The sequence below is a fragment of the Marmota marmota genome, unplaced genomic scaffold, assembly GCF_001458135.2.
Source record: "Marmota marmota marmota unplaced genomic scaffold, marMar, whole genome shotgun sequence".
NCBI lineage: Eukaryota > Metazoa > Chordata > Mammalia > Rodentia > Sciuridae > Marmota > Marmota marmota.
The window spans coordinates 5,992,366-6,013,513 of NW_025999962.1; the positions used below are offsets into that span (position 1 = coordinate 5,992,366).

The 21,148-nt window shown below is 46.1% G+C and overlaps 3 protein-coding genes across 8 annotated transcripts in view; 1 reads left to right on the forward strand and 2 right to left on the reverse strand.

The window, feature by feature from the left end:
* Mei1 (meiotic double-stranded break formation protein 1) overlaps positions 1-189 on the reverse strand; it is a 77,094-nt gene extending 76,905 nt beyond the window's left edge. For all 5 annotated transcript variants that reach the window (XM_048803071.1, XM_048803070.1, XM_048803069.1 and 2 more), the window contains exon 1: positions 9-189. In XM_048803071.1, coding sequence (XP_048659028.1) covers positions 9-95 — 87 coding nt within the window. In that variant the 5' untranslated portion in view covers positions 96-189. The remainder of the gene's footprint in view (positions 1-8) is intronic.
* Positions 190-2,005: 1,816 nt separating this feature from the next.
* Positions 2,006-8,339, reverse strand: CUNH22orf46 (chromosome unknown C22orf46 homolog). The gene is made up of 5 exons (XM_015501758.1): positions 8,124-8,339; positions 6,176-6,715; positions 5,235-5,719; positions 4,183-5,177; positions 2,006-3,426 (listed from the first exon to the last, which is right to left on the reverse strand). Exons 1-5 carry the CDS (start codon positions 8,337-8,339, stop codon positions 2,006-2,008), a joined length of 3,657 nt encoding a protein of 1,218 aa, XP_015357244.1.
* A 4,424-nt stretch (positions 8,340-12,763) lies between these two features.
* Snu13 (small nuclear ribonucleoprotein 13) lies at positions 12,764-19,884 on the forward strand. Of its 2 annotated transcripts, XM_015501856.2 has the most exons (4): positions 12,771-12,882; positions 16,846-16,966; positions 18,732-19,035; positions 19,520-19,884. In XM_015501856.2, exons 1-3 carry the CDS (start codon positions 12,880-12,882, stop codon positions 18,992-18,994), a joined length of 387 nt encoding a protein of 128 aa, XP_015357342.1. In that variant the 5' UTR covers positions 12,771-12,879; the 3' UTR covers positions 18,995-19,035; positions 19,520-19,884. The 2 variants fall into 2 exon arrangements, with proteins under 2 accessions (XP_015357341.1, XP_015357342.1); XM_015501855.2 differs by having other exon boundaries at positions 12,764-12,882; positions 18,732-19,884.
* Positions 19,885-21,148: the final 1,264 nt, after the last annotated feature.

Sequence of the window (21,148 nt, forward strand, 5' to 3'; positions counted from 1 at the left end):
CCCGGCACCGACACCCGCCGCGCTCCCGGCCAGCAGCTCCAGCGCGCAGGCCAGGCAGAGCCGTGGGGACACGGGCAGCAGCCAGCGCGGGTCATGTCGATAATGGACCCTCTCCAGGAGCAGCACCGCCTCTTCGTCCCTCCCAGACACCGCTGCAGCCTGTCTCACAGCCATCTCCTCACTCATGCTCCGCTGCTCCGCACTTTTCCCGCCCAGTTTGGGCGCATGCGCACTTGCAGGTGCGGCCTGCGCGTGCGTGCCGGCGCTGCCTGACCACGCCGCGGGGTCCCAGCGAGCCCATCCAAGGCCCGAGAAGGCGTGCTTATGGGCCTCAGAAATTGGCCTCACCACACCCAAGTGGTTTAGGCAGCTTTCTCGCTGCTGTGACTAGAAGGCCTGACAAGAATTTTAGAGGAGGGATGGTTTTTTGGAGGTCTCATGGTTCCAGAGGTCTCAGTCCCTGGACAGCAGGCTCCCTTCCTAGGGGCTTGCCGTGAGGCGGATCATCATGGTGGAAGAGTGTGGCAGAGGGAGGCAGAGACTCGCTGGCCAGATGCAGCCAGCCTCAGTTACCACCCAGTTAATCCTTGTCAGGGGATTAGTTCACTGATTGGGTTAAGGCTGTCACAACTCGATCATGTCACCGCTGAATGTTCTTGCAGTGTCTCACACATGAGCCTTTGGAGACACCTCTCATCCAAACCCTAACACCAAGGTTGAAAGCAATTATAAAGTAGCTGCCCTCGGCCTTACCAAAAAGAGGAAAGAAAACAATGCTTTTATTTTTAAAAAACGAAAAGAGGCACAGCTGTGCTTGTTTGTAATCCCAACGCAGAAGAGGGAGGCAAAAGGATCACAAGTTCAAGGGCAGCCTGGGCAATGTAGCCACCCTGTCTCAATAAAAAAATAAAAGGGGCCTGGGGTTGTGGCTGCCTAGCACGCGTGAGGCACTGGGTTCCAGCATCAGCACCTCATAAAATAAGTTTAAAAAAATTCTTAAAAAAATAATGAACCAACAATAAAAAATTTAAAAAAATGAAATAAAAGGCGCTGGGGATATAGTTCAGTGGTAGTCCCTGTGTCCAGTAGGAAGGAAGGAAGGAAGGAAGGAAGGAAGGGAGGGAGGGAGGGAGGGAGGGAGGAAGGAAGGAAGCTGTCGATATATATATAAAAGCTATTGGTATTATTTTAAATTTACAAGATGACATCTTTCTCTCAAAGAAGGTAAGGCACTCCCTTAATTATATCAGGGAGAGTTAGGAATATGTGAGTGCACAAGCAATACTGAAAAAGAAAATATTTTACCATAGAATATATCAACAATTACAAGCCAACAATCAACAGGGCATTAACACAGATGTGCCCAGAAACTGGTTAATGTTGAAGGAGGTAAAAGTTCAAGAGCTGTGTTTCTGCATTCAAAGGCTCTGTGATTGGAAAAATTGCTCTCCATGGCAGAGTAGTTTAGAAAACAATAGTTTTGTTATTCAATTTTGTTATTCAATGGAAGATTATGAAATAGTCTTTTATGTTTGAGAAAAGTAAATATTAACACAGAAAAATGTCTGTTAACTTTTCACAGATAGGGCTTGAGTATATAGCTCAATGATAGAGTTTTTATTTAGCATTCACAAAACCCTGGCTTTGATGCCCAGTGACTGCAAAAAAACAAAACACAAAACAAACAACAACAACAAAAAGCCAAACGTACAAAATAAAAAGGGCTGGAGATGTAGCTCTATGGTAATGATAGTGTCCTTGGGTTCAATCCCTAGTAGAGAGAGAGAGAGAGACAGACAAAGAACAGGAACAAACCACAGACTTGAAGTGATTTCTGCCCTACACACAAAGTCTTCCAAACCCTAAAAAGGGACACTCAGAAAACATGATATGCCAAAGCAATGTAAATCCTACAGGTCCCAAATAATTTTATTAGAGGTTCTGAGGGTGAGCAAACCACTGTTGTGCCTTCTCTGATGAGTCCTGAGGACTCTGGGCCTGCAACCTACTTTTTAAGACCACATTGGAAGAGAAAACATCTCAAACGCTTCATAAAACCAAACTTTTTAGGAGCTGATGAATTCTTTGGAGCCCCATGGGGTCTCTGACCCTGGGGGGTCTTTGTCCTAGGAAGAGAAACCCCAGCACTACAGTGCCCTGGTGGTTGATGGTCCCTCTCCGAAGCAGTATGAACTCTGATGCTGTCCTCCCGTGCATGAGGGTTACCCACTCTGGAAAGCCTAGGGACTGAGTTCCTGGGCTTGGCCAGCTGTGGGGACCAGGACATTTTACGCAGGAGGGTCATGCTCAGCTTGGCTGTCTTAGAGTAGAGACTTCCTTTAATGCTGGAGGAGTCTGTGGAAACGGAGGGAGGCAGCTGCCTAGCTCCTCTGTCCTCTGCAGGCTCCAGGCTTTTTCTTCTCCAGTGTGTGGGCTGCTGATATTTATGTCTGGGGAACTGAGAGGCCTCCCAGAGTATGTGCTCCTTCTTCCAGGGGTCATGGCTGGCCCTGGAAGATGAGGTCCTCACTTCTCTGGGAGCCCTCTCTGCCTTCTGGGAGACATCTGGTCTGATCACTTTCCTGCCCTTACTATTCTCACTGGAAGGCTCTGGTACCCTTTCTGGGGAGCACCAGTTCATAGACTCTGCCCATGGCCTGGGATTCTTGGGAACAGGGAGTTTGGCCTTAGAGGCCTCTTCCTGGATCTGTGGTTCTCTGGCGCCCCCTGGTGGTCTATTTCTCCTGGGTTTCTCAGGTGGAATGGAAGTGCCCGTTGGCTCTGACCTGTGTGGTCTACACCTCTCCAAAGCCCTGGCCTGTGTAGGAAGTTTTGATCTTTTCCCATCAGAGGGCAGAACCCTTTGGAACCTCTCTGGAGATTTAAAGCCTGGCATGGATCCCTGGGCCTCACAATGCTTTTCCTGCTGCCTTTGGAGCTCCTGGCCTTTGCCTAATTCAGGCAGCCTCACCCCAGCCCAGGGGAGTGAGCAAGATCCGAAGAAGCTAAAGAGCAAATAAGACTCCAGGATGCGCCGGGGGAGGCCCCACTTCAGATGTGCAATCCTTCGACGCATGAGGGACTCCAAGAGCAGTCGTTTGCTCTTCTTGAGGACTGGCCACTTGGGCGGGATGGTGAGGGTAGTTGGAACACCCACCAAAGTAGTGGTAGCTTGGAGGGCTTGGCCACATAGAAGAGAGGGACAGGCAGAGGGCTTGCCAAAGGGAGCAGCCAGAGACTGTGGGTTCTGGGGCTGTGTCACTCTATGGATCTTTCCTGGATCCACCCCTTTGTGCTTTTGTGGTTTTCTCCGGGATCCTGTTTGGGCCTGCTGGGAGGTTGGTCTGACCCGGGCTTTGTACTCCCTGGCAGGGGCTATGCCCTGGCTGGTCAAATGCTCTCCCTCCCCAGTAGCCAGCAGGAAAACTTCACCCAAGTGGGGGCGAGGCTTTATCTCAGGACAGGAAGCCTCAGCTACCCTGTCTACAGCTGCTACCTGTTCTTGTCCCAAGGGCTCATATCTAGAGCCAGTGAGGGTGGTTGGCCCAGCCCGGCTGCATTTCCTGCCTGTGGGCCTCTCACCTGAAGGATATTCCCTTTGGTGACTGGCCCCCATAGCATTCTTTTCTCTGATTTGGCTCGTGTTTCCTCTCCTGGATGTCTGAGGCCCTCCATCATCCTTAGCTCTGTACTTTCTCTGACTCTCTACGTTCCAGATTTCTGTAGCAGCAGCAGCAGCATCTCCACCCTGGTTCTGGTTTCCTTGCCCTTGTTTATGAACCTCTCCATCAATTTCCCTTCTGGACTGTCCCTGGTCATCTTCCACAGATGCCTGCATCTTTGTGCTGTCACCACCTGTAGACCTTCTTGGGTTTCTCTTCCCTTGTATTTGAGTTTCTGCACCATTCCCACCTCCAATCTCTTCCTGTTTCTTACATTCTGGTGGACAGGTTCTTCTGTGAGCTTTACATCCTGATGAACAGGTCCTTGTGTGAACTTTACATTCTGGTGGACAGGTCCTTCTGTGAGCTTTACATTCTGATGAACAGGTCCTTGTGTGAACTTTACATCCTGATGAACAGTTTCTTCTGTGAACTTTACATTCTGATGAACAGGTCTTTCTATGAACTTTACTTCTTAGCAGACTCTGATTTTTCTCCCTAGGTATGTGAACCTTTCTACCATTCTCAATTCCAGCCTCTCTCTGGTTTTTCTCCTCTGATGCCTGATTTTCTGCAATGTTCTCTCCTTCAGTCTGCCCCCAGCTCCCCATTCTTGGGGAATGGCTCCTTCCAATTACATTCTCCAACTGTCCCTGGTTCTCAGGCTTCTGGGTTTTTATATCATCCTCACCTTCAGGTTCTCTCTGTTTTCTCTTCTTTGGGGACAGAATTTCTGTTCCATCCTTACCTTCCATCTGCTTCTGGTTTTTCCATTGTGATGAATGAATCATCCTATCTATATCACTTCCTGAGTGACTCTGGCTTCTCTCCCCACCTTCCCAGGTTTCTATACCATCCTCCTCTTCTGCTTCTCTCAGATTTCTCATCCCTTGTAACAGAATTTCTGCACTACTCTCACCCTCGGTATGCTCTACTTTCTTCCACTCTGCTGAATGGGTTTCTCCATCACTTTCACTTGTTAATTCTCCCCAGTTCCTTGCCTCAAGTATCTGGGTGTTTGCACCATCCTTGCCTCTAATATGCTCCTGATTCTTCCACTGTGGTATGCAAATATTTCCATGGAATTCATTTTCTAACTGGCCCTGATTTTCTTCCCCAAGTTCCTGGTTCATTGTACCATTTTTGTCTTTAAACCCTCTTGGATTTCTCTTCCCTAGTGCCTGAATGTCTGCTCCATTCTCAACTCCAAATTGCTCCTCATTCTTCCTTCCTGCTGAATGGGTCTCCTCATTCACTTCATTTCTTAATAATCCTTGGTTCTCTGCCTCAAGCACCAGGGTATCTATACCATCCTCATCTCCATCCTTCCTCTTATCTTTCTCCTCTGGTGACTGAATTTTTGCTCTGGGTCCACCTCCAATTTGGTTCTTATTCCCCCAACATAATATCTTGAATTGTCTGTCAATTTCATTCATTGCTGGGCTCTGGTTTCCCCACCAGGGTGTCTGGATCACCACCCAATCCTCCTCTCTTATCTCCTTCAACTTCTTCCTCCTAGACATCCTGGGTCGCACAGCCTCCTCTCCTTTTCCCAGGCCTTGGTTTCCCTGCCTCACTTGAACTGCATGTCTTGAGAGTTTCTGTTTCTCTCCCCTAGATGCCTGAGTCTCTCTGGCATTCTCACCTCCACCCTGACCCTGTTTCTCCCCCATGAGTGCCTGGATTTCTGTAATATTATCACTTCTGCTGCATTCCTGTTTGCCCCATCCCAGGGCCTGGCCCCCTGTTCTATTCTCTTGTTTGACGTCTTCCAGGTTCTCCCTCCCAGATGTCGGGGTTTGCACAGCATCCTCATTTCCAACCTGATCCTTGTTTCTCCCTTCTTCTGCCTCAGTTTCTGCACTAGGGTCACCTCCAGTCTGGTTTTGTTTCCTGCACTCTGGAATCTGGGCCTCCGCAGCATTCTCACCTCCAGTCTGGCCCTGCTTCCCTAGTCCATGGGCCTGAATCTCTCCCTCTTCCTCCTTTCTGGGCTCTTTCTTGTTCTTCCTCTCAAATGTCTGAATCTCCAAAGTACCCCCACCCCCACTCTTCTCCTGGTATCCCCACCGTGGTGTTTGGGTCTCTGCATCAACTTTACATCTTAACTGTTCTTGATTCTCTCCCATGTGAATCTGGGTTTCAGGAGGGTTCTTACCTCCTGCCTCCCTCTGGATTTTCTTCCCTACTTCCTCAATTTGGGCTTGATTTTCAATTTCCATCCGGTTCTTCTGCCCTGGAATCAGGATCTCTCCATCAGTTTCATTTATAACCAGTGACTGGTTTCTGCACTCCAAATCCTTAGCCTCTGCACAATGCTCCATTCCAAAGTCTATTGAGAGTTGGCCCCCAGATGCCTGGATTTCCCAAGCATATACCCCTCTGCTCTCTCTCTGGTTTGCCCACCCTGGGGCCTGAGTCTCTCTAGAATACTCTCTGCCTATTGTCTGGGTTTCACTCAGTGGTGCCCAGGTGTTTTGTGGGTTATTCCAGAACTTCCAGGTGGATATTACCATTTGTTGGTGGGCAGGATCAGGCAGAAACTGTCCAGAGCAGAATTGCAGCCTCTGAGCTGAAGGGAGCTTTGGGAGAGAGATGACAAATGTCATGGGAGGGGAACAGATTTTTCTGCTGAGGACATGCTCCAGTGGTACCAACTTCTCCTGGGAGTGAACCAGCAGTCGCCCAATCCTTTGGCATGTGTCTAGGGCAGAGTGAGTCTGGCTGCCCTTGAGACACCAGGATACCTGCCATGTTTCCCAGGAACTGTCCTGAGAGAGTGGACAGGTGCTTGAAAAGGAGGAGATACAAAAGATGGGCTCATGCAAGGTGTGAGCACCCCAAGATGAGTCCTGAAGCAGATTTTGTGAAGAGAACATGTTCTGGGTCCATGATTCTAGAAGGCTCTTTCGGTATCTCCACCTCTGCTTTTGTACCCATTGTTGGACATGAGCATCACGGCCTCTGAAATCACCAGGACTGACGAATTCAGGAGCTAGCCTAAAGAAAATTTCACATCTCATGGAGGGCATTGCCCACTTCTGCGATGGCACCTGTAGATGAGATCCAAAAAAACAAAATTCCTTAATTATAACAAATTAAAAAATTAAATTTTTTTTTAAATGTTGTACATAGATTAGCTTATATAATCCCCACAGATCAGAATGACTATCCCCATTATCCAGAGAAAGATGCTTGGGCTCAGGAAAGGGAAAGTCACCCCCTTAAGGCAAACAGTGTTCATTCATTCAAAAAAGACTGAGAGATTATTCTGGGCTGGGCACAAGACAAAATCCCTCTGGGAGCTAAATTCTAGACATGCAAGAAAGACAATAACCAAATATATAACATAATGTTAGGTATCAAAAAGTATTTAAATGCAAATAAATCAGGGTGTGGGGATGGGGGTTAGCTTCTTTAGACAAAGTAGCCATTAAAGGGTTCTTGGAGAGGGTATTTGATGGAGGCCTGAAGGAAGTGAGGGACAAACCAAGTGACAAGTGAGGAAAGAGCATTGTAGGCAAAGGAGACATTTGGAAAAGCCTTGAAGATAGAATAAGATCATGTGTGCAGGAAAAGCAAGAAGGCCCATATGTCCAGAATGGAGCCAGCAGCAAGAAAAGGTCTTGGAGACGGGGTTAGAAGTTCGGATTTTACTCTGAATTTGACAAGGAATGTATTCACAGGAAACATTTCAGCAGCAAAATGCTATGACTTGTTTTAAAAGTTTTTTTTTTTCTGGCCTACAAGTATACTGTTGGATTTAAACCAGGCATAGAACGTTTGCCATATGATTGCAGGAAAGCCAGGCAAACACTCTATCACTAAGCAACCCCCGTCTGCCCAGCGGTCTGTTTCTTAACCTGGATATTGGCGTATGGGTGTGTTCTATTTGTGAAAATTCGCTGGTCTATACATTTGTGATTTGTGTGTGCATATTATCTTTGAATTCAACTTATAGGGAGAGGGTGGGGGGAGAGAGAGAGAGAAGGCAGGGCTGGAGATATAGCTCAGTGGTTGGGCAGTTGCCCAGCATGCATAAGATCCTGGATTTGATCTCCAGCATCGAAGTGGGTGAGGGAGAAAGACAGAAAGGTCATTATGGCAGGTGCATAGTGTGGAAGACTGCCACGGCTGGGTCAGACAGGCAACAGGACCGAGCAGAAGCTGTTCCTGAGGTTCAGGTGAGTCTTGCTGGCACCTCTGCCCAAGGTGGTATGGTGAAGTTTCAAGATGTGATCAGATTTGAGACGTGGCTTGCAAGTAGATTCAATGTGTGGAGCAAGGAAAAGACAGAAGTCAAGAGTAACTCCTATGTTGGGGTCTGGATGATGCTTGCTCTAACCAGTCTGAGGTACTCATCTCTGGTACACAGGGCATATGACAGGGTCCTTGTAGCATGTGGCTGTGGCAATGATGGTGCCGAGGGAAAGACAGTGGAAGTGTGAAGGGCCCCCTCACCTTGATAATACTCCTTCTGAGCAGGCGATTCCTGGTGAAGTGGTGCCAATAGTGCCGGACCTGCCAGATCAGAAAGAGGCAGAGAACAAGCAGATTGCCACAGCACCGGGGGTCTCTACAGCTGCAATCCTGTGAGATCAGGCCCCGAACTGGCTCCCACTCAGGACCCTGGAATGGCCCCACCACAGCACAGGCGCCCAGCAGCGGCAGCAGCATGACAGTGCTTAGGTTCGGCAGATGGTGTCAGGGAGCTGGAGGGCAAGGCTGGTGTGGCTGACCCAATTTGGGGTGGGGCAGCCTCTGCTTCGTAGCACCTCTGTCACTAAGGCCACCTCACAAAGGATGCCCAGCCTCAGCTCCAGTCACTGCTCTGAGCTTGCATGCCTAGGATATAGGTTAAGAACAGTGCTGGATAAGTGCTCAAAAGGAATGAAAAGAAGTAAAAAAAATTGCCAGGCACAGTGGCGCACACCTGTTATCCCAGTGACTCAGAGGTTGAGGCATGAGGAATGCAAGTTCACCGCGAGCCTCAGCAACTTAGCAAGGCCCTCGAGCTACTCAGTGAGACCCTATCTCTAAATAAAACACAAAATAGGGCTGGGGAAGAGGCTCAGTGTTTGAATGCCCTCGAGTTCAATCCCCACAATCCCCAGTACCAAAAAAGAAAAAAAGAAAGAAAGAAAAACCCATACTTTCTGACATATCTGATCTAGAGCAAATCCAACTTCTTTGAACCCTCCCCAAAAGCACCCAATACGAGCCTACATCTATAATAAATGCTTTCTAACACCATCTTATTGAGAGTCCCACAGTTTCCAAAAGGCCCAAGGCAGCTGCAGGTTCTGTTCTCCTGGAGTTCTTGTTGTGATTGGGAAGATAGACACTGAAGAAAGTAAAGCCAACAAGTACTACAAAGATCAAATGGAGGTAACTATGGCTCCTATATAGTAGGGGCAATTACCTAGTCAGGGTGATTAAGGAGATTTCAATGAGAGGTGTTAAACAGGACTTAGCTCAGCAAGCAGCACAGTGGAACAAATCACTCTATTTTTGTCTGTTGGGTTTTGTTTGTTTGTTTGTTTGTAGTAGTAAGTAGTAGTACTGGAGATTGAACTCCTGAGCTACATCACCAATCTCCAGACCATTTATTTTTTATTTTGAGACAAGGTCTTGCTAGATTGTCCTTAAACTTGCAATCCTACCTCAACCTCCCAAATTGCTCAGATTACAGGAATGCTGCATGCCTAGCTATATTAATATGTTTTATGTTACTATAATGAAATACCTGAGGCAGGCTACTTTACAAACAAGAAAGATTTATTTTGGCTCATGGTTCTGGAGTGCAAAGTCAAAAGGCCTTATCTAGTGATGGCCTTCTTTCTGGCAGAGTCCCAAGGTGGCACAGAGCATCACATGGCATGAGGCAGGGAGCACACATATGTATACATAGTCTGTTTCCCTCCTTCCCTCCTCCTTTTCCCTCTCTACCTTTCCCCTCCTTCCCTCCCCCGCCTTAAAAATCCATCAGGATTTAATATGGGGGCTCCACCCTAATGGCTTTATCTAATCCTAATCACTTCCCAAAGGCTCCACCTCTAAACACCAAAGTGGATAAAGTTCCATACTCTTAATACTATTAATATATAACATCAGGGATTAAACTTCTGTATGAGTTGATGGGGAGGGGGACAATCAAATCATTTTCAGATCATGGCACAGTCCCAACAGAGGGTGACTGATGGGGTTGGAAAAAAAAAAATTGCTGTACTCAGAACAGCAAAAGACGGTGGGTGGAGATGTAACATGAAGGCCTGGGAAAATACTCGTGGAAAGGGGCCTAGAGGGGTACGTCAAGCATTTGGGGTATTTTTGTTTCTGTTTTTTTGTTTTGTTTTGTTTGTACCAAGGATTCAACTCAGAGGCACTCTACCACTGAGCTATATCCCCAGCCCTTTTTTAATTTTGAGACAGGGTCTTGCTAAGCTGCTGAGGGTCTTACTAAGTTGCCGAGGCTGGCCTCAAACTTGAGATCCTTCTGCATCCACCTCCGAAGTTGCTGGGATTACAGGCATGTGCCACTGTGCCTGGCTGTCCCCAGCCATTTTTATTTTTTATTTTGAAACAAGGTTTTGTTAAATTGGTGAGTTTGGTCTTAAACTTGTGATCCTCCTGCCTCAGCCTTCCGAGTCACTGAGAATACAAGTGTGCACCATTGCACCTGGCACATCTAGTGTTTTAAGCACACTGGTGATGTAAATTTCTAAAATAAATTAATCCTGAGATCATATCAGCATTTATTAATTTACTAGCTAGTGCCGCGACCCCTCGCCGGCAAGGGAAAACACGACACAGGATTCTTCCTTCAGCAGTTTATTCAGGCCTTGATTCATGTATCATCTTCTAGTGACCCGTCGCCGAGCGCCCAAGCACAGCCTAATAAAGCCTCCAGCATACCAATCTTAAGCTGCCACGTGTACCTTTCTCATAGGGTGGTAAGGGATTGCGTGCCAATTCTCCATATTAGGAGTTGTTTATCACAGGCCACAGTGGAAGCCGGCGCCATCTTCTAATGGCGGCCACGGTCTATTAGAACGGCTCACCACAAGCTAGGGAAACAACAGCAAGATAAGAAGGATGAGATGGTTCTGAGAAAACATGGAGGTTGAGAAATTACATAGTTGTGAAGCAAAATTCATTAGACAATTAAGTAACATGTACTTTCTCATTACCCATGATCATAAAAATATCCCTATCAGTCACTACTAGGAAGATCTGGGACATGACAGTTCAAGATGTCAGGTAGATCAAATAGTAATCATAAATTGTTTAAAAGGACATCTAGGAAGCAAACAATAAGAACATATTTATGACTGAAAATTGGATAATGTTTCATTTCTCAACAATAGTAGCTGATAGGTCCAAATAATATGGAGCCCAAAAAACCCTCAAAAAACAAAAAACCCAGGATCCAACAAAAGCAAGGAGCAGAGTCTGCATCACAGGTTCTACTCTTTACTGGAGCCCTCGATGGACATTACTTAATTTTTAGATTTTTTTTTTCTTTGACAAGTCACATCAGATTTTCAAGAGGTAAAGTTTGATGAGGGATCTCTGATGTAATCAAACTTTAAACTTGGACACAGTTCAAGCTCTTCCCATAGTCCCGTTCCTCAAAATATCTCAGGTAGAGCAACAAGATGTGGTGGAAATAAACCAGGAGAGTGTCAAAAATCCCAGGGTCCAGTTTTGGTTCTGCCATTGACTCACTCTGTGACCATAGGCAAGCTTCCTTTCCTGAACCTCAGTTTTCCTATCTGTAAAGATAATGTTGTGTTGCATGATTTCTAAGGGTCTTGCCAGTTCTCAACTCCTACATTTCCAAAGGAATTAACTGGAATTAGTCCCAATTAGTCTAGTTTTGACTAGTTCCCAATGATTCCAAGACCTGTGGAGGCAGGTTGGAGAGAGATGAGTATGGACCATAAACATCAAGGAGGACCTGCCTGTATTAATAGAGATCTGGATCACCACGGAGCACAGAGCAAGATGCTAACCAGAAGGAAAGTCCAAGTCAGGTCAGCAAATAACTACAAAGAACCTGACAGTAATGCAACCCTTACCCACCAACCCCAAACTTGCTTTTCTTCCTGATTCTAACTCCATTCCTCACCATAAACGTTCACAAGGGACATCTGAAGATGAAGATAATATTTAGGATTACCTATAATTATCTTCCCTCCCCAGTGTAGAGTAGTGGGAAGGATGCTTTTAAAAGAATAGGAATGGAGCTGGGGTTGTGGCTCAGTGGTAAAGCGCTTGCCTTGCAAATTTGGGGCCCTGGGTTCCATCAGCAGCATCACATAAAAATAAATAAAAACAAAATAAAGACATTGTGTCCATCTATAACTAAAAAAAAATTAAATTTAAAAAAATAGGAATGCAATAAAAAAAATGTACTGGCGGGGCTGGGGTTGTGGGCACTGGATTCGTTCCCTGGCACCACATAAAAATAAGCAAATAAAATAAAGGTGTGTCCATCTTTCAACTAAAAAAATATTTTTAAAAAAATGTACTGGCAAGATGGGCATGGTGGCATGCCACAGACATGCTTTGACCTCTCCTGTAATCCCAGCGACCCAGAAGGCTGAAGCAGGAGGCAAGTTCGAGGCCAGCCTGGGCAACTCAACGAGTTCCTAAGCCATTTTGTGAGACCTTGTCTCAAAATAAAATAAAAAAAATAAAATAGATGCTGTGGTTGTAACTCAGTGGTGGAGCGCTTGCCTAGAATGCGTGAGGCACTGGATTCGATCCTCAGCACCACATAAAAACAAATAAATAAAATAAAGGTATTGTATCCATCCACAATTAAAAATATATAGTTTTTAATTTTTTTTTTTTAAATAAATGAAGCGCACCTGGGTTCAATGCCCAGCACCAAAAAAGTAAAATGAACTGGCGATAGGATGATGACATCACTGAAACCCTTCGCCTCGCGCGCTACTTTCTGAATATCTGATTCAGTTTCTATCAACATTTATAGTAGACCGCTAATAAAGACAGCAAAACATAACCCCTTTCCCAGACACACGCGGTTTTCACCAAGGGGCCTTTTAGCGGCGAGGTCCGCCAGTCGTAGTGACATCACTTCCGCTTCCTGCCCCGCGCGCGGCCATTTCCGCTCCTCAGTCCGTGCGGCTTTCCGACTCCGCCGACTTCGGCTGCTGTTGGAGAGTGGCGAGCCAACGTGACCGCAGCCATGGTGAGTGCTTGAGCCGGGCCTCGGGACCCGGAAGCGGAGTTCGCGGGCTTCGGGGTCACTCGCCGTCCCATGGAGGCTTAGGACGAGCGCGGCCTCAGCCGCCAGTCGCCGGCTGCCCGGCCCGGAGTTGGAGCGCTGGCCGCCGCGGGGTCCCAACAGTCGGCCCCAGGTCCCAACTCTGGAAACCGCAGGAGCCGGGCCATTGCATTAGTCTTTTTGCGTGGCCGAAGGCCTGCGGTGATCAGAGGAGAGGGCCTGGCCCTGCCTGGGGGAGAGATCAGCCCACGTGGGCGATATGGTGGAAAATTGATGATTCTTTCGTTTCCCTTACTTTTTGTTTATTTACATTTGCGAGGGTGATGTGGAACCCTGAATTCGGATCAGCCTCACCTGTCCCACCCTGTTCCTGTTGCTGGTATTCAGGAGGGGGAGCTCTCCGTGGGCCTGCACCTAGTGGCGATTCAGCACGTGCCAGGGAGCGTTTGCTGGCCTTGGGGAATGTGGAGTGGTCTGGAGCACAGGAATAGCTCTTCTTGCGAGACCGTGGTCTCAGAAATCCAAGGTGGTGCTTGGTAGCACCACATGCGGCAGTTAACATTTGTCTCCAACTTGTAGTCATCTAGCGAGAGTTCCAATTCTTGTGTCATGATGGAGTTACTTTGGGTTGGCTCTTGGTAAGAAGGGAAGACTTTTGCAAAGAACTTATATTTTATAGTGAGGTTTTAATCCTACCAAGTTTGGACCCCTTTGGAACTACCTTTTGTTTTTTGCTCCCACCCTGCGCTACGTAAAGCCAGTATATGGCAGAGTCTAGAACTTGAAGCTTCTAAACCAGTACCCGTCTTAACACAGTTCAGTGAAAAGTTTTGGAAGCTCCTGGTTTCAGGTTGAACTTTGTTGTATTTTCTCTTGGCGGTAAAATGAACATAACAGTGCATGAGTGTAGCGCTGGGCAAAAGATGCAACTTATACAGTCCAGGGGGAGCAATATAGAATGTCCATGTGCTTCTGCCCTTTCCAATGCTTTAGTCAAGTCATTCTATACAATTTCATTCTATAGGTTCTTAATCAAGAAAAACAACAATTCTTAATGCTAGGCACTGCAATAGACATAATCAATTTGCAGCAAACAACTCTAGATTAATTAATTCACAGCAAACAAGATTAATTAATTCTAAGCATTGCCAACACAGTCATGACAGGTTAATGACAGACATTGCCTCTGCATGTTAAGTTCAAGTGTCAGGTCAAATGTCTCAAGCCTTAGGCTTTAAGTAAAGCAGGTACACAGTCACTCAGACCTTGGTGATCAGATTAGGAACCAAGGCAGGCTTCTCTTGGGGTGGAGCTGACAGCCAGTTGAGGAGAGGAGCCAGGGAGAAGATGCCACTCCATCAGGGTCAAGATGTGGTTGTAGGGCTGGGGATGTGGCTCAAGCGGTAGCGCGCTCGCCTGGCATGCGTGCGGCCCGGGTTCGATCCTCAGCACCACATACAAACAAAGATATTGTGTCCGCCGAGAACTAAAAAATAAATATTAAAAATTCTCTCTCTCTCTCTCTCCCTCCCTCTCTCACTCTATCTTNAAAAAAAAAAAAAAAAAAAAAAAAAGATGTGGCTGCAGAGTTTGAGAGCAGTGAGAACGATGCAGAGGTTCAGGCTTGTGGGCATCAGTGTCAGCTGGCTGAATCCCTGTTCATTTGCTCTATTATTTATACCAAATTTTGGGCCTTTTGATCCCCCTTTCAATCCTTATCAGCTACCACTGGATTTCTCAGTGACATCATTTACCCTGGGGTTAAAAACATCTGGTCTGGTGGTCCCACCCTGATCTTTTCACCTTTTCCTCTTATACGTGAGGACAGCCTGCCAGAGGCTTCACTCTGAGTTTATCAAGGCAGGGGGAAGTGACTTGTTTATGCCTGAAGACCGTACTGGAGGGCTTACCTGGTGAGACTTGCAGGTTTCAAATTGGGAGTTTTTAAAATGGAGTTGCTTAGGCTCAGGCCTAAGGCCATCCTCACAGTGAAGATGTTGAAATCAAGTGTGGTACTGCTGCTTAAGCACTTGCCCTAATGGTTGTTATGGAGTTAGTGTAGTCATGCATCGTTAAAGGACAGGTAATGACATCACCCGGGTGTCTGCTCCCTCAAATGTTGAAGTTTGAACATTAAAGAAGCATGCAGAGGAAAGCATATAAAGTAAGTTTTATTTTAAAAGGAGTAACATAGACTTCTCCCGGGAGGGAGAAGGGAGCCATAGCTGGTATCCTGGCATTCCCAGGTGTTCTGCCCTTTTTATGTGTCCTAGGCTTCCTCTGTTTTCCTGCCCTCTTCCCCGTATCTTTCTCCTGCCTGCATATGTGACTAGACCCAGGAATGCTTGGTGGGATGGCCAAAAGGTGGGAAACAGGTGGGCTGAAGGGGAAAGGGCAGTATGGAGCAGCCCAGGACACATTATCAACCTTATAGTTCCCTGTATGGAGACACAATTCCTGGGACAGGTTACCTTGGCAACAGGTTGGAGCTGGGGGAGATTCTTGATGAGGGTAGAGGAAGGGCTCTGAAGGAATTAACATTTCAATCCCTCAGGGGACAGTCTCCAACTTGTAGGACTCAAAATTGGCCTCCTTGATCTGACCTGGCTAGATTTACTATACTCACTGTCTAATTCTGGCTTCAGTGTATGTTCTGAAAATTGTGTTGTTAGCCGATTTTGTGGTTATGTGAACATCATGATGTGTACACAGATCTAGATGTTAATAGGTCAGTCGCCTTTGTGGCCTCTTGATGCAAGAGGAGATTCAGTAAACTAGAGATTTACAAAGGATGCTGCTTGCATAACAGGGCATCCTGTTTTATGATAAACATTTTCTTATAAGTAGGTGTACACTCAACACTAAAATGTATAGTATGGTAAATACAAAAAAAACAGTAACTAAGCTGGGGATGTGGCTCAGTGGTAGAGTGCTTGTCCAGCATGGCTGAAGCCCTAGGTTCAACTCCTAGCACCGGCGGGGGGGTGGGGTGGGGGTGGGGATCCAGTGGGCACAATGGCACACACCTATACTCCCAGCTGCTTGGGAGCCTGAGGCAGAAGGATCTTGAGTTCAAAGCCAGCCTCAGCAAAAGCAAGGCACCAAACAGCTCAGATCCTGTTTCTAAAGAAAATACAAAACAGGGCTGGGGATGTGGTACAGTAGGAGTGCCTCTGAGTTCAATCCCCGGTACCAAAAAAAAAGCAAACAGTACAGTCAATTGTATATCAAATTGATAACCCCAAAGAGAAAATGAATTGAAGTAACTTTTGAATAAACCATTTGTGTGTATTATAGGGTAGAATAAGCAAGGAAGTGTAGTTATTACTAGGAACCACTTGCTATGGACTGAATTGAGATTTTCAGGTGGACTTGGGGAATGGAGAGAGAAGTTTATGCTGTGTTTACTGTAAATTATATCTTAATTTTGATTCAGTAAATTTGGAGTGTGGATATGGAAATCCTAATTTAAAGATTATCCCATGAAACTCAAGTGGCTGGTGAACCATAGGAGACCTTTTATAACCCATTTGCTCTAATATTACCAGGCATTAGGCTAAAGAAAAGCAAATAAAAGTATATAAGTTTTAATATACATTATTGGGCTATATAATTGCTTGCCTTCCCTTTTAGCCTTTAATAGTATATTTTAGTTTTTCTAAGCTGAGAGTGGGCAGGCTAGTGTTAATACATTAAGTGTGTGTGTAGGCTGGGGTTGTGGCTCAGCAGTAGAGTGTTCACCTACCATGTGCAAGGCCCTGGGTTCGATCCTCAGCACCACAAATAAATGAATAAATAAAGGTATTGTGTCCAACTAAAAAATAAATATTAAAAAAAGTGTGTGGGTGGGTGGGGGAATAGGAAGCACACTGACCACCTGTGTCACTCAATTGATTAGTATTTTCTGACTGATATTTCCCCCTGCAGACTGAGGCTGATGTAAATCCAAAGGCTTATCCCCTTGCAGATGCCCACCTCACCAAGAAACTGTTGGACCTTGTTCAGCAGTCATGTAACTACAAGCAACTTCGGAAAGGAGCCAATGAGGGTAAGGTACTGCAGGGTGCTGCTGGGGGAATGATGGCAGCACCTGTCTCCTGGGGTCTCTGGTCTAGATTTCTGATTTGTAAGGAGGGCCAGAATTTTTCTTTTCTTTTCTTTTTTCCCCCTTCTGAGACCAAGTCTTGCTATGTTGCCAGCACTGGCCCCAAACTCCTGGGCCTTAGCACTGAGCATTCTCCTTAGCCTCCCAAGTAGCTGGGACTATAGGCATGAACTGCCATGCCTTGGATATTCTTGATTGGGTATAGGAAGGTTTGAGAGCAGCAGCATTTTGACTAGATAAAAAAGGCTAATATGCTTAGAATATTTTTAGACTCATCCTTGTTAATTTGCCACATTCTCTTTCTCTCACTTTTTTTTTTTTTTTTTTTAAATGATACTGGGAATTGAGCCCAGGGCTTCATGCATGATGAGCAAGCTCTCTACCACTGTGCTACATATTCATATTCTTTCTCTCTCTCGCTCTCTCAATATTTTTATTGTTGGTGGATCTTTATTTATTTATATGCAGTGCTGAGAATTGAACCCAGTGCCTCACACATGCTAGGCAAGTGCTATACCACTGAGCCACAACCCCAGTCCCTCTATCTCTTTTATTTTTCATTTTGAAACTTGCTAAGTAGCCCAGGCTGGCCTCCACTACAATCTTTCTGCCTTGGCCTCCCAAGTAGCTGGGATAACAGGTGTGTACCACCACACCTCACTCCTTCCTTCTCCCTTAATATATAAAGCATCTTATTTGTTTGTCTACTTGTGCAGAACCATTTGTATTAACTTTGTACTCTCTCCAGAGCCATCAAAAGGAAAGGGATATTAATGCTTTTCAGTGTCTGATGGCAAGTGGTTTACTTGGGGAGAGTCCTTTTGTCTCCAAAGATTCTGAGACAACAGGCATTTGGGCCTGTGTTTGAGATTCAGGATGACTATGAGCTCACTCACCTGTGTTGCTAAACAAAGACAAAGCAAGCCATTCATGTGTCTCTGTGGACATGGTACTCTTTTCAGCCCTGCTTTTGGCCTGGTATTGGGGCATGAGTTCTTGCTCCATGTGTAAATGAGGATTCAGACAGGACCATCTTGACTTCTCCTGCCCTGCCATACCTTGCATGGTGCTAGACCCAGAGGTGCCAGGACACTGGGTGGGAGGGTCCTTGAATGAGATGCTGGGTTCAGAATGTGCTTACTAGGGTTCAGAAAGGGAGGGGCAACAATTTCCTTGTCTTCTGCCTTGTTTCAACTATTCATTCTTCCTATATCTAATTGCCGTGTGTCAGGCACATGTCTGTATGCTGACAGTGCAATGGTGATCAAAACCAAGTCCCTGCCTTAGAGCTAAAGATAAAGTAGAGTTGGGGAAAATGTCTCTTCAGACGGAATATTTAGGGGAGGTTTTCCTGAGGTAAAATTTGAATACAGAACTGAAACCTTGGTGGCAGATAGAAGCTTTACACTCTAGCCATGGTGGTGAATTCTCATAATCCCAGAAACTCAGGAGGCTGAGGCAGGAGGATTGCAAGTTCAAAACCAACCTCAGTAACTTAGTGAGGTCCTAAGTTAAGAAAATAAAATTTTTAAAAAGCCTAGGGATGTGGCTCAGTGGTTAAGCGTCCCTAGGTTCAATTCCCAGTGCAAACACACACACAATAGAAGTACTCGACCGCTCTGCTTTGTATTGGTGAGGTTTTGTGGGAAATTGTTGGGTCTGCCTTGCTCAAGCCCCCTGTCACCTATTGGCCTGTTTGTCTCCACAGCCACCAAAACTCTCAACAGAGGCATCTCTGAGTTCATTGTGATGGCTGCAGATGCTGAACCTCTGGAGATCATCCTGCACCTCCCACTGCTATGTGAAGACAAGAATGTGCCCTATGTGTTTGTGCGTTCCAAGCAGGCCCTAGGGCGGGCTTGTGGGGTTTCCAGGCCTGTCATTGCCTGTTCTGTCACCATCAAAGAAGGCTCTCAACTGAAGCAGCAGATCCAGTCCATTCAGCAGTCTATTGAAAGGCTCTTAGTCTAAACCTGTGGCCGGCCTCTGCCCTGCTCTCCCCACCAACCCAGGTTGTGTATCATATTGTCTGTCTTAGCATGTAGTCAGCGGCTTTCTATTATAAAGTATTGTACTAAATCTGTTTTCTGGATTTTTGTATTGTTTTGTTTCACATCTCCCCTTCTACCCTCAGCCGTTCTTTTACTTTCCCTTTTGAAAAATGAGCCAGTACCCAAAACAGATAGCAGAATTGTGGCACCTAAGGCAGGAAGAGCCAGTAGCAACCTGCCTGAGCCAGGAGAGGCATCTCTTGCAGCTTTCATCCACTCGCTCCCAAGTGTGCAGGATGGGATGAGAATGGACCCTGGCCACTCTGACTTAAGATCCCTTGTGCCTGGCATACAGACTCTCTGTACATGTTATCATGATGTCCTTCTCTCACCTACTCTCCCCTCAAGATTATGTGTCATTTTGGGAGGAAGCAGGTGTTCTTTGAAGTTGTTGGGCTTATGTCCCATGTGCTTTTGGTAATGTGATGTTAAATTCTTGCCCCAGCTACACCCTGAGGGTGACAGAGCAGCAGCATAGCTGCAGGATTCCAAAGACAACATGGGTGAGCGGGCATGGGGGACAATCGACCTGGATCTCGGAAGAGTCAGGAGTGGCAAGGGAAAAAGTGTCATCTGGTGCTGGAATGAGGGATTCTGGGGAAATCATGGAGACCTGGCTAGAAGCTACAGAGAGATGATGGGATCCAGGAAGCATCCTCTTTGAATGGAATTTCTTAAGTGGCCACTTAGCACCAGCTCTGGAGCCCTCACCCATTTCCTGCCACAACATGGTCAGATATTCTTTGTCCCAGGAGAGTGTTCATTCTTGAGCATACTAATAAAAAAAATATATTCATATTCCATTTTAAAGAAAGTGTGACAGTGCCTGATTATTAGTAGGTATTATCCAGCTAATATTTAAATGAAGAAATGCTTAGCATTACTAGAGTGGTTATAGCTGCTGCTTCCCCTTGCCCCCCACCACCTTCCTCAGTGCTAGGATTAAACCCTGAGCTTTGTGCATGCTAAACATGCTTTACCCCAGCAAGTTATAGCTTTGACTTTTTGACCAAAAGGCTAAAAGCCATCATTTCCTGCAAGATAGTTTTTGGTTTAGCAGTTCAAAATGCCTTTTCATAGAGACTCAAGTCATCTGAGTTGCTATCACTGTAGAAAACACTCATCCTCATGACATTTAGCCTGGTTAATTTGCAAGGGATACTCAGTGTTCTGAGATATTTAGCAGCATCCCCAGCCCCTACCCATTTAGGGGGCAGTAGCAACCCACTGCTGCCCCCGACCAAAAAACATTTTCAGACATTATTGTCAGGAATCATTATTGCAGAGTTAGGCACATGCAGCATTGGTATTGGTGACTGAAGCTACTGCCACCTCACCTATCTAGTACTTTTTATCTGAGTGTAAATACAAATAACTCGGAATAAAGAAATTTTCTTCCCATATTCGAACAACTGGATACCACAGTGGTCAAATTAATGATAGTTTTCTCTTGGCTGTGTTGGGCCAATCCCACTTTAGCAGGAAGCCCGTTGAGGTAAGGGGACCTATTCTGTGCCTACTGGACTAATCATTTCTCTCCTCATTTGCATCATCACCACTCCTGATGAAGTTTTACATTCATTTGTGGATGAAGTTTCAGGTAGTGTTTACTTTTGTATTTGCTTTTGTTATGTATGTTTAGCATAATCCAAAGAATTGGGAGAGAGGAGCTCAAGAAATGCACTTAGGGGCTGAGATGTAGCTCCATGGTAGAGCACTTGCTTAAGCATGTGCTTAAGCCCTGGGTTTAATACCCAGCACCAGAAAAGAAAAACCAAACTCCATCTAAATGAAAATTAGGGCCTATTCGTAAGAACCCTAAGGAAGGGGCAGGCAGGGGCTCCTGAGATCCTCAGCCCTTTTGTTCAGTCTATTTGATAGTTTTGGCTCAGTCCCCACTGCTGCACTGCATGCCTTTACAGGGCAGGGTACCAATCTGATTGCCTCCAGAAAAATCCTCCCAGGGTTTCTCCCCTGCTTCTGCAGGCCTCCACTGCCTGTCCTGTGTCTGCCTCTCCCAGAGGTCTCCAGAAAAAACCTCCCAGGGTTCTCCCCTGCTTCTGCAGGCCTCCAC

Bases quoted from the DNA above. Each gene is read 5' to 3' on its own strand.
- CUNH22orf46 (XM_015501758.1), bottom strand. From the start codon at position 8,339: ATGCTGCTGCCGCTGCTGGGCGCCTGTGCTGTGGTGGGGCCATTCCAG. The intron at 6,716-8,123 runs GTGAGGGGGCCC...TCTCATCTACAG, and splicing joins TCAGAAGGAGTATTATCAAG to GTGCCATCGCAGAAGTGGGC. The intron at 5,720-6,175 runs GTAATATCCACC...TGGGGATACCAG, and splicing joins ATCCTGCCCACCAACAAATG to GAGAAGAGTGGGGGTGGGGG.
- Snu13 (XM_015501855.2), top strand. The intron at 16,967-18,731 runs GTAAGGTACTGC...TTGTCTCCACAG, and splicing joins TCGGAAAGGAGCCAATGAGG to CCACCAAAACTCTCAACAGA.